Source organism: Taudactylus pleione, unplaced genomic scaffold, assembly GCF_031769625.1.
Source record: "Taudactylus pleione unplaced genomic scaffold, aTauple2 ptg000619l, whole genome shotgun sequence".
NCBI lineage: Eukaryota > Metazoa > Chordata > Amphibia > Anura > Myobatrachidae > Taudactylus > Taudactylus pleione.
Genome location: NW_028285021.1, coordinates 3,945,111 through 3,957,663, shown reverse-complemented (window position 1 = coordinate 3,957,663; position 12,553 = coordinate 3,945,111). Strand labels below are relative to the sequence as shown.

General features: G+C 46.3%; 1 protein-coding gene across 3 annotated transcripts in view; it reads left to right on the top strand.

Moving 5' to 3' along the window:
- Positions 1–12,553, top strand: part of FADS1 (fatty acid desaturase 1) — a 61,733-nt gene that overhangs the window by 29,759 nt on the left and 19,421 nt on the right. For all 3 annotated transcript variants that reach the window (XM_088454541.1, XM_088454544.1, XM_088454540.1), the window contains 3 exons: positions 3,769–3,879; positions 3,966–4,163; positions 11,188–11,289. In XM_088454541.1, coding sequence (XP_088310667.1) covers positions 3,769–3,879; positions 3,966–4,163; positions 11,188–11,289 — 411 coding nt within the window. The remainder of the gene's footprint in view (positions 1–3,768; positions 3,880–3,965; positions 4,164–11,187; positions 11,290–12,553) is intronic.

Here is a 12,553-nt window from a genome sequence, read left to right as displayed (position 1 = left end):
GATTATAAATTCAATGTGAAAAGTCCCAAATGTTGAAATACATGTTCTTTCATATCTAAGTTTGTAAATGTAAAAATCTGCATTTTAAACTTCACTTTATAGGTTAGGTTTTGTAGACCTTTAGGAATCTTTGATGCTAAGCAGTCTACTGATGTGAAGCAAGAGACAAGATAATACTATTGACAATCCACACCAGTTGTAGTTTAAACTATATATCATTGTATATTATTATATATGCAAATATACTTCTTTTGATATAGTGTTATCACACTCGCAATAGAAAATCATATACCGGGGTGCCATCCATCTGTAGTAGATATATGCAAGGGGACCCATGTACCCCAGGGATCAGGCGGCACTCAGCGGACTTCAAAAAGTAACAAATGATTCATTCCGTATATGGAATAAATCATTTGTTACTTTGGGGTCCCCTTGCATGTGTATATATATATATATATATATATATATATATATATATATATATATTGGATCATTGGTAGATTGTATGCAGTTACATAAAGAATAATGGACTGCACATACAGTTGGAAGCATAGTCTAACATAATACGGTTACTATTTGCATCAACATAAACCATATGGTGTGTTTCATTCTGACCCACTGCGTGTATAATCTGTACAGACTGAGCTTGATATTCTGCACTGTGTCAGGTGTTAGCTGCTCGCACTGCACTGGCTGTACATATCCATTCACAGGATTGGTGCAGCCTTGTGGTTCCACCATGGCTCAGCCCACTCCCCCACCACAGGCATCTCCTCCTCTCCACTCACCCCGAGGCGGTCCACTGTATTGTGATTAAGTACACAGCATCCGGCACAGATTAACCTCTTGCCTTCCAGAGTAGGGGGTCTTCCCAGAGCCATAGGTTATAGGGGAAGATGTTCTGTTTGTGATTAAAGCAAAAGGAGGAGAATAAAAACATGTTTTCTATTTATTTTCAAGACTCATGATACAGGTTTTTAAATATTAATAATTAAAAATTTACTTTAAATTGGGAGGGTAGTTGTAGGTACATCTGTTGGTACTAGAAACAGCAAAGGGTATGCCCCAGCACTCTGAATGATATCAGCAATAAGATTTGAAAAACTACATGGTGGTAGTTAATTCAGAGATCTCAGTTGCATATATTTGCAAAAATATGGCTAAGCCTCCAGGCCACGTCACGGCTTCTCTGATTACTGAAGGTCCCTAATACTTAGTCAAAGTCTGGGGCGTGGAACCCCAAAAAGCCGGCAAAGGCCAGCCACCCCAGGGAAGCACACCTGTGTGAGGCTAACAGGGGTATTCAATTTGGAGCGAAAATTTGGTAATCGTCGATAAATTATTGCCGATGACGTAATTTTTCGCCAATTTCAATTATCCCGTATTAAATTTCAAAGACTTTTTGCAGGTTCGAAAAGTTTTTGGAAAAAAACGGGGATAACTTTTCACCACTGAATAGGTGGCGAAAAAAAAGTGCAGAATTGGGGTTTAGGGGTGCAGGCTTAAAAAAAATAGCCTGCACCCCTGGGAATGACATTTAAAAATTAACTGTGTCAAAAAAAGTTGAAAAAAAAAATAGGGACACCCCAAAAAATTGAATGAAAAATTTGGGGTGAAAAGGAAAAAAAGTGTTTAAAAATAGGGCAATAGTTTCAGGGCTATTCTGCAAGTATGCGGCAGGTGTTTTCTAGAACAGATTATTAGCGGCAGGTGCATTTTTGCAGAATTAAAAAAAAACACTTTAGGGACTTAAAAATATGCTAGTACCCATTTTCATGTACCCCAAATTTGATGGGACCACTTCAAAAAACGGAAAAAAAATAACCTAAGTGCTCTTCTGCATCACTTCTTCAATGTCGGAAAAAAAACACCTGCCGCGGCTATTTAAAACCCCGACTTTCATTTGCAAGCTAAAACGGGGATACCCATAGTGATTCCCCATGTTTTGACATCTTTAGGGGGGTCCTATCAGTTATTCCAGGTAAATCCTTATTTTTTTTACCGATCCTATTTCGCCGGCTCCCGTTTTCATAGCTTTTTAATTGAATACGGGGATAAAGCTGGCGCGCGCCCGATACTTTATCCCAGGAAAAGCTCCGATGTGGAGCGCAAAGTCCAGCACGGACTTTTCGCTCCCATATTGAATACCCCTCTAAGTGTTAGTAATAATAAATGAAAGGCTATATGTTAGAAAGGGGATACACAAGTTAAAGGTGTAATTAAAATGCTAAATAAAGTGGTATTAGTAGAAAAATTATTTTAAAGTGTTAAGAAAGTGCTAAATAAAGTGTTATAGTGTGCCACCCCAAAGCATTCCAGCCACATCAACCAGAGGGCACCGCGCCGCAAACTCATCCCTAAAACTAATAAAATCCAATCTGGGTCATATAATTGCCCAATATAAGGCCACATACACAAGTATATCTGAAATGAGAGCCAGCACACCTTGGAGTCACCCCTAGGTCCTCAATGCCACTACAGAAACCAGCATGCCCTCCAAACACTGGTCCCATCTATGCCTCTCAGAACAGCCGTACATATTAGTAGCGCGATCACTTTAGTAATATCACTCAGGTGCTTGAAAGGGAGGGATTATTCTATACAAGAACCAGCAGAGCGTATCCCCCAGCACTCAGTATGATATCAGCAATAAGACTTGAAAATCTAGTGGTAGATAATTCAGAGATCTCGGTTTCTTGTATAGAATAATCCCTCCCTTACAAGCACCTGAGTGATATTACTAAAGTGATTGAGCAGCTACCAATATGTACTGCACTTCTGTTGGTACTGACAGCTTTATTCATGTTGTATTCAAACGGAATGGGATTGAAATGCTGTTTAGCCGCCGGTTCAAATCTCGACCACGCTGGGGCAGAACTATGGGAGACAATGAGGCTGCTGCCACCGGGCTCCAGCTCTGAAGGGGCACCTCCTCCATTGTCCAGCAACATACTGTATTCACCCCATTTAGGTCTGTAAGTATGTACCCGGAGTGTACCGTCACGGCCGCCCAATACATGGCACCCCTTCCCGGCACCTGAGAAGCCACCATACACTAGTGGAGAGCTCCATGTCAGACCATCAGCTGCTGCCTTCGTCTATCTATAGCCTGTCTGCATGCAAATTACTACATTACAGTGTCAGTGGCTGTGACGGGGGGCACCAAATTATAACTTGCCTCCGGGCGTTTGGGATGAATTTACGCTGCTGCGACAGTGGATGCCCGACATGAGGAGATCCCGACTGGGGCAAGTAAGTATACTAACCCTCCTCTGTCCCCCCCCCTAACACTAACCCTCCCTTAGTGGTGCCTAACCCTAACCACCCCCCTTAGTGCCTAACCCTAACCTCCCCCTCAGGGGTGCCTAAACCTAACACCCCCTCCCCGCACCCTAAACCTAACCCTCCCAGGGGGGTGCCTAAACCTAACCTCCCCCTGGTGGTGCCTAACCCTACCTCCTAGGGGTGCCTATCCCTAATCTCGCCCCCAAACCTAATACTAATCCCGCTAGACTCCCTAATGCTTACCTTCGTCCAGGCTGGCGACCTCGTGTTCTGGCGTCCGGATTAACATAGGCGTCAGTATTTCGTCGCCTATGTTACATCCCTTGCCGGGATTCCGCTGTCGGCATTGAGATCATCACTACATCCCCTTCAAACGTGCAGTAGGGTAACAATGTGATTCACTTCAGATGGACAAGTGCTTTCTGTGTGTGAATTAGGTTAGATTGGGGTTTGTACACCATTTAACAATTTGTATCTATCTAGGACCCGTTCACCGCATTCCACATTGATAAGGAGCTGGTGCGCAAGCATATGAAATGCCTATTGATTGGAGAGCTGGCACCTGGAGAGCCCTGCTTTGAACCCAGCAAGAATGTAAGGACTCCACCCTGGAATAACGCGTCCTTCTCTGTAACCTGTTTGTACTGTGGGATTGCTGATGCTTTTCCTTTCTCTCTCAGGCTGCAATGGTGGAGGATTTCCGTGCACTGCGCTCCACTGTGGAGCAGCTGGGTCTCCTCAACCCCAACAAATTGTTCTTCTTTGGAGTTCTGCTGCACATCCTGCTGCTGGATGTACTGGCCTGGGCCAACCTGTATTACTTTGGGCCTTCTCTTATACCATTCCTGATCACCGCATTACTTCTTGGCACTGTTCAGGTAGGTGACGTGGAATCAGGTGCTTAGATCTGCATTCAGTTTGTTTTCTTGTGTCTGTTTGATGCTTTCTGCAAATATCTCACATTTTCATTCCGTCAATTTCAATTTAACTGTCACTTTGGACACACGTGACCCCCTGACAAGTAAGCTTGTGACATTATGGCATACTGGAGAGACTCCCTCCTCGGCTACACCTTCTGTTACCTGGTGATAGCAGGCGCAGGACTCTTCCTTTATCCGGTTCTCAGTCTTTGACTTCTCACCCACTATTATTCCCCTCGTTACATCACGTGTGGACAGGAGAAGTCCTGCTCTCACCCAGGGCATGATTCAGAGGTGCATGTTACCGATGTTTGCGCACTTGAGCGATTATTTGCTACTGCACCTGCACGAAAAGTATAGAAAACTCTTAGTGCACACACACCAACCAATGCGTGTGATGGCAAATGCATTTGCATAAGACATCGCTATGACTTCTGATGGCATATGCGATCCATGGGTGTTTCAGGGTGGAGACTGGGAGGTGACCTTAATTAATCGCAAAAAGAGGAGGTGGCATGGGCTTGGTATGCGAGTGTCATGGGCATGTTATGCGAGTGTCATGGGTGTGTTATGGGAGGGTCATGGGCATGTTATGGAAGGTTCATGGACATGTTATGGAAGGGTCATGGGCTTGTCATTGAAGTGTCATGGGCGGGTTATGGGAGTGTCATGAGCGTGTTATGGGAGTGTCATGGGCGTGTTATGCGAGTGTCATGGGCGTGTTATGGTAGTGTCATGGGCGTATTATGCGAGTGTCATGGGCGTGTTATGGTAGTGTCATGGGCGTATTATGCGAGTGTCATGGGCGTGTTATGGGAGTGTCATGGGCGTGTTATGGGAGTGCTATGGGCGTGTTATGGGAGTGTCATGGGCGTGTTATGTGGGTGTCATGGGAGTGTCATGGGCGTGTTATGCGAGTGTCATGGGCGTGTTATGCGGGTGTCATGGGCGGGTTATGGGAGTGTCATGGGCGTGTTATGCGAGTGTCATAGGCGTGTTATGGGTGTGTTATGGGAGTGTCGTGAGCGGGTTATGGGAGTGTCATGGGCGTGTTATGCGGGTGTCATGGGCGTGTTATGGGAGTGTCATGGGCATGTTATGGAAGTATAATGGGCGTGTCATGGGCATGTTATGGGAGTGTCATGGGCGTGTCATGGGTGTGTTATGGGAGTGTCATGGGCGTGTTATGCGAGTGTCATGGGCGGGTTATGGGAGTGTCATGAGCGGGTTATGCGAGTGTCATGGGCGTGTTATGCGGGTGTCATGGGCGTGTTATGGGAGTGTCATGGGCGTGTTATGCGAGTGTCATGGGCGTGTTATGGGAGTGTTATGGGCATGTTATGGGAGTGTCATGAGCGGGTTATGGGAGTGTCATGGGCGTGTTATGCGGGTGTCATGGGCGTGTTATGGGAGTGTCATGGGCGTGTTATGCGAGTGTCATGGGCGTGTTATGCGGGTGTCATGGGCGTGTTATGCGAGTGTTATGGGAGTGTCATGGGCGGGTTATGGGAGTGTCATGAGCGGGTTATGTGAGTGTCATGGGCGTGTTATGCGGGTGTCATGGGCGTGTTATGGGAGTGTCATGGGCGGGTTATGGGAGTGTCATGGGTGGGTTATGGGAGTGTCCTAGGGTGGGTTATGCGAGCGTCATGGGCGTGTTATGGGAGTGTCGGTTATGGGAATGTCACGTGCGGGTTATGGGAGTGTCACGGGCGTGTTATGCGGTGTCATGGGCGTGTCATGGGAGTGTTATGCGGGTGTCATGGGCGGGTTATGCGAGTGTCGTGGGCGGGTTATGGGAGTGTCATGGGCGGGTTATGCGAGTATCATGGGCATGTTATGCGGGTGTTATGGGAGTGTTTTGGCACGTGGCTGCATTATCTTTTGCAGCACTGCAGCCACAGTGGCCATACTTTGAGAAAGTTACAAGGGATGCGTCGATGGTGGAGTGATCGGACCCACCAGCGCAGTTGAGCATTGCATATGCTAAGTGGGCGTTGCAGAATTTTCTCAGTCCGTCGCAGGGAAGAACAAGAGGAATGCTCATGCTGACGTTTAGATATTTTCACACTTGCGAATCCGTGAGAAATGTCAGTCGCGCATGATCTGCGTGCATCTTTGAATCCGGCCTACAATCAGATGGGTAGATAGATCATTGCTTATCACACTCCTCCCCTGAAATAGCCTGTGCTCACATAATGAGGGTAAGGACATCTCAGGCCAACAGAAGCTGAAGAACACACACTAAAAATCATCAGTAAAGTAGTTGATTGTGGCCCTGATTCAGAGCCGGACGCTCTGACAGACTTCTCGCTCTGAATCAGGGCCGTCCCTCTCAATTTAAAAGCGGCCTCCTGGCCGCTCGCATTGCTGTAGGTGACCACCCACAGCTATAGCGAGCGGCCAAAATGATGGTCGCGATGGTCAAGACCATCGCGACCATCGGGCTTGCGACGAGACCCTTGTGGTAGGGTCTCGTCTTCCGCAAGCCCTGGAGTGCTTTTGTCTTCCGCAAGCCCTGGAGTGCTTTTGACATCACTAGTGATGTCAGTGGGGCCGGCCCCAGACGGTATGCGTTCCCATGGGAACGTCTCCGTCTGGGCAGCCACGCCCGCGGCACGCCCACCAAAGGCGGCGTGCTGTCAATCACCATCGACAGCATGCCTCCTTTGGTGCGAGACCCATAACGACGGCTTGGCCGTCGTTATTCGGGTCTCGCGCATGCGCACGACGGAGCCGCCTCCGTCGTGCGCATGCGCACTAGGCCAACATCGACCCGCTTGCGAGCGCTAAAAAACAAAAGCACCCTGTTTTTGCCTTTTTTTTTGTTTTTTGCAATTAAAACTTGTATTAAGATCACCAAAATTGTTAACACAGGGTATGAAGTACCGTCATAGTACAAAATGTTTTTGCAATAACAGTAAACTATGCAAAAATAGATTAAAAATATCCAAAAGAACAAAATATATCATACCATGGACATCAACTTCTCTGAACAATTAGTGATAAAAAGAACAGAAAAGAGAAATGGGGATTTGGAAGGGAAAGGGGGGTGCCACCCGAGGAAAAACTCAAGCAAATTAGAGAACCAAGAAATAGCTTTGCATCCATCCTGAACATATTTAGATAGGAGGGAGACTCTTTAGCACAATCTGAACCCCTTGGCTTTTGTTTAAACTCATTAAATTTAGCAGCGCCGGACACATGAGATCGTCCATTGGGTATGTAGTCAGGAAGCCGGCGGTCGAAATGCCGACTGTGAAATCCGGCATGGGACTAATGATAGGCGTCTAAATACCGAAGCCTATCATCAGCCCCATGCCGAAATCCGGACGCCCGGCATTCCGAACGTAGGTAAGCCGGGCGTCGGGACCTGTTAGCCTTGTGCGGGAGGGGGGGGGGGGTTAGGTTTAGGTGTCATGGGAGGGGGTTAGGTTTAGCCACCCCTGGAGGGAGGTTAGGGATAGGGACTTGGGGGGGAGGGAAAGGTTAGGGGTGGAGAAGGGAACGTTAGGATACTTACTAGGCGCCGTCAGGATCTTCATCTGCCGGACTTCCGGCATCGGTATTTCATCCTCCGGGCTTAGGTCCGGCAGTATGTCATACCGATTCCGTCCATAGGCATGTAGAACTCCAGTCTAGTGAACCATTTAGTTATAGTGGGGAGAGAGGTAGATTCTAATGCACTGGGATAACAGCTTTGGCTGCTATATGTAAATCTTTCAAAAGTGATTTTTTTTTTTTTTTGTAGGAAGACACTGGGCCAGTGATCTTATCTAAATTTAAATCAGAGTAATCCGTTAAAGTTTGATCAAGCTGGGATTTGCTATCGGCGTCCGATAGATTGCTCTCATTCAACCGTCAAGTGCAAGGCCTGGGGGAAGTGTGAGGGTTATTGGGACGTGGTCTGATCATGTCATTAGTTCAATGGAGGTGCAACATAAGAGGTGCAGAAATCGGTAGGGCAAAAAAAAATATTCCAATCTAGTATAGGAATTATGGGAAGAATTAGAAAAATGTATAGGCTCGATCTCTGGGGTGCTAGAGACGCCAAGCATCGACCAGCTGTTGCTCATGTAGCGCACGTCGAACAATACGATACTGGGAAGCCACACGACAATGGGAGGAAGAGGACGTATCAGCAGATGGCTGAAGGGCCCAGTTTAAATCACTGCCTACCACCAGGATCCCTCATTTCAAAGCATCTATACGATCTAGCACCGTATTAATAAAAGAGGGTTGGTTGCTATTGGGCACAAAGAGACTCACGAAAGTATAAACCTGCCCATGGAGAGTGCACTTAACTAGGAGAGCCCGACCTTCACTACTGTAAGACAAAGTGTTCCAACAAATAAAACAGAGAACATCACAATGATATGAAAAATAATGAAACACATATGCATACATAGAAAAATAGGGCCCTAATGGGAAGGCTGGCAGAATATAAATCAGACATAATTATAAAAATAAGGCACAGAATGAGGCATACTCATGAAACCCCCAGTAAACACAAGTCCAAACAAACAGTCCTTGAACTATTGGGGTTAAGGAGCATCACCCAGTCAGGGAAAGGGCGATGAGCCATTCCTTTTGAGAGTCCCGGCAAATAAAATAGCGTTGAAAAAGGAAAAACCTATGAGTGGAAGTCAGGGTCATTCCAGCAACTAGAAGTGTAGGGAAGAAAGAGGTAATCCACAGGAAGTTCAGGTAACTTGGCCATCAGGAGGAGGGAATAGGACTGGAAATCAAATCTCGCCAGTTAGGAAGCTGATGGGGTGGAAGTCCCAATGCGGAGCAAAATGCAGGTATTCAGGATCAACTGCTTGGCCCGATGAGTCACCTGAAGGCTTAACAGGAAGCCCCAACGGTAGCGCAGGTTGAGGTTGCGTAGCTCTGCTGTGAGGGGTCTGAGAGCCCTGCGGTGTTGAACTATGTAGCCCACGATAGATCTAGGAAAATCTGAATTTTCTGCCCGTAAATCGAGTCCTGATTACGGACCTTGCACATAATCTCCACCTTCTGTGTGTAGTAATGAAGGCAGCATATAATGTCTCTTGGGTGTTCAGCCGCTGCAGTACGGGGTTTGAGTGACCGGTGAGCTCTGTCAAAGAGGATGGAGGAATCAGGATCCTTATCCAGGAGTTCATTGAAGATTCTGGTAAGATAGTCGACTAGGCTGTTAGTGGAAATATCTTCCGAGACACCTAGGATCCAGAGGTTATTACGTCTGCCTCTATTATCCAGATCGTCTAACCGCTGGGACATGGAAGTTAGCATTGACGCCCTGACAAGCAACCACCTCCCAAAAGCCATTATACGCTTCCATAGACACATCCCGGAAGTCTCCACCTTGTGCCACCCTCTCACTGAGATGTGAGATGTCTGATTTGATGTCTGCCAGTTCCGAGCATATGGTGTCACTAAGTCTATGCTCCAGAGAATCAAAGTCCTGGTGAGTAGGCATAGAACGTACGATGTGAAGCACTTGAGAAAGATCCCCTTCATCAGAAGCTCGGGCACACTTAGGAGAATTAGCAGGAGGGTCAAAGTGAGTAGAAAGGTCAGGAGCAGGTGATGGCAAGGAGCAGGAGTCCTGAGGGACCAGATGGCTTAATAAACTGGCGCACGTCAGACCTGGAGGGAATTTGAGCGGGAGGACAGGACTTCCTCAGCGGCGGACTTCTTATTCTTCCTCATTATGTGTTAAAGATGATGTGTTGGCACATAAAAAATAGACCTTCAGATAGACATAGCAAAAAAAAAAAAAAATAGAGGCTGCAGCTCCTCCTGCAGTGTAGGCCTCACACCCGGGTTGTGGTAGTAACAACCTAAGAAGCCACCTGCGAAGTCACCGGGCAGCAGGAGGTCACCACACACCTCAGGGGACCGTTTGAAGCAGGAGGGAGTCCCGGGTAGAACAAAAAAAACGTCATGGGTGCAGAAGCTCCACTGCACCACGTTCTTGTCCTCGCAGCCGCCAAACCACAGCCCCTATTTTTGCCTTTTAAATGACTGCTGCTTTAAATCTATGGGCTACATCGCCGACTGCCTGCAACTCACAGGCTTACATACTGTATACTCCATTCAGTGAATATTATCTGTATGTGTTCTCCTCTTATATATTCAGGCCAAACCAGAGAGCAGCCAGAGATGGAATTTATAAGCAGAAACATAGACTATATATAGCTATGTATATTCAATATTCATCTATCATCCTGGGGAGAAATGTTCAGCATTTTACATGGGCTTGTCATATGAGTTTAACTGGAAGAAATAGAAATAAGCCAGAGATTTGTGCATACTGCTTATAGAAACGCCTGCAGGCGAGGTCCTATAGGCAGCCTCTTGTTTTTAGCACTCAGGGCCTTATTCAGAGATGGAGGCTATTGCTGCTGCCGCTGAAAATTTGTACATAGTGGCTGTGTGAAAATATGAAAATGTCGCAGACGCCGGGATTTGTATTGAGACGCTGATGGGACAGCTTCACAAATCCAAACAACTGCGTACAAAGACGCAGCATGGATTGCAGATTAGTCGATTATCAGAGTTCTGAGTAACACTATGGTTAATCGGAATGGTCGGCAGAACTGAGATGGCACAGCCATTTTTACTGCGTACAGAATCGCAGTCGCAGGCTGAGACACACCTCGAAAACTGTTGCGTCACGCCTGAGCTTGAGTCGCCACACACCCCTGTTGCCACCCACAAACAGCCCCTGCCTGTCAATCACTTTGCAAATAAATCCTCACTGTGAGCGGCAACGGTAATGGAATTTGATGCAGGCGCAGTGCGACACATGCGCAGATCACCGATAATCGCTCAACTAGACGGCTCCTGCTGCATTTGCATATCTTCTCAGATCCGCTGCGACCGATACACCCCTGTGTCAGGCCCGGTAACACTATATTATTTATCGAGGGCTTAGGTTGTGATGGTATTTTCGGCCTTTCCAGCTGCCTTACTATGTTCTTATCTGTCTCAGGCGCAGGCCGGGTGGCTGCAACACGACTTTGGCCACTTATCAGTTTACAGTAAATCTAAATGGAATCATCTGCTGCATAAATTTGTGATCGGACAGCTGAAGGTAAGAGACAATATATTGTTCAAAGGAAACATCTGTTGTAAACTACATTATTGCAGTGATAACTATCACTATAGTTTGGTGAGGGTCACTACATCCTGATATCATCCTCTGAGACTCACTATATCTGTGTAATAAGAAGTGATACTGATATACAGTATGGATAAACTCCTGAGTAATAACTGTATAAATGGTGATCTCTGATGTCATCACTTCAGTGTTCATTAGGAAAACTAGTATATTAAATGGAATAATTCATCCCTTACTGTCAAATATTACAGATATAAGACATCATCTTGGAAACCATAGACTTTATAAATACATTCATCTTGTAGCTTTGTACCCTTGTTGGTGACACTTCTTATAGGCTGGTAGTACCTTTTTCTTTTACAGTATCTTGTACATTTTACCAAATATCTTTCTGTGAGGACCACTGTCTCTGTATATCACCCTGTTATGGTCACTATCCCTGTACATCTTCCTCTAGGGGTCACTATCTCTGTATATCTCCCTTTGAGGGTCAGTAACAGTATATCTCCCTGTGAGGGTCACTTTCATTATATCTCCCCGTGAGGGTCAGTATCTCAATATATCTCCCCATGAGGGTGAGTATCTCAGTATATCTCCCTGTGAGGGTCAGTATCTCAGTATATCTCCCCGTGAGGGTCAGTATCTCAATATATCTCCCCATGAGGGTTACTATCTCAGTATATCTCCCTGTGAGGGTTACTATCTCAGTATATCTGCCTGTGAGGGTCACTATCTCAGCATATCTCCCTGTGAGGGTCACTATCTCAGTATATCTGCCTGTGAGGGTCACTATCTCAGCATATCTCCCTGTGAGGGTCACTATCTCTGTATATCTCCCTGTGAGGGTCACTATCTCTGTATATCTCCCTGTGAGGGTCACTATCTCTGTATATCTCCCTGTGAGGGTCGCTATCTCTGTATATCTCCCTGTGAGGGTCGCTATCTCTGTATATGTCCCTGTGAGGGTCGCTATCTCTGTATATCTCCCTGTGAGGGTCGCTATCTCTGTATATCTCCCTGTGAGGGTCACTATCTCATTATATCTCCCTGTGAGGGTTACTATCTTTGTATATCTCCCTGTGAGGGTCACTATCTCTGTATATCTCCCTGTGAGGGTCACTATCTCATTATATCTCCCTGTGAGGGTCACTATCTCTGTATATCTCCCTGTGAGGGTCACTATCTCTGTATATCTCCCTGTGAGGGTCACTATCTCATTATATCTCCCTGTGAGGGT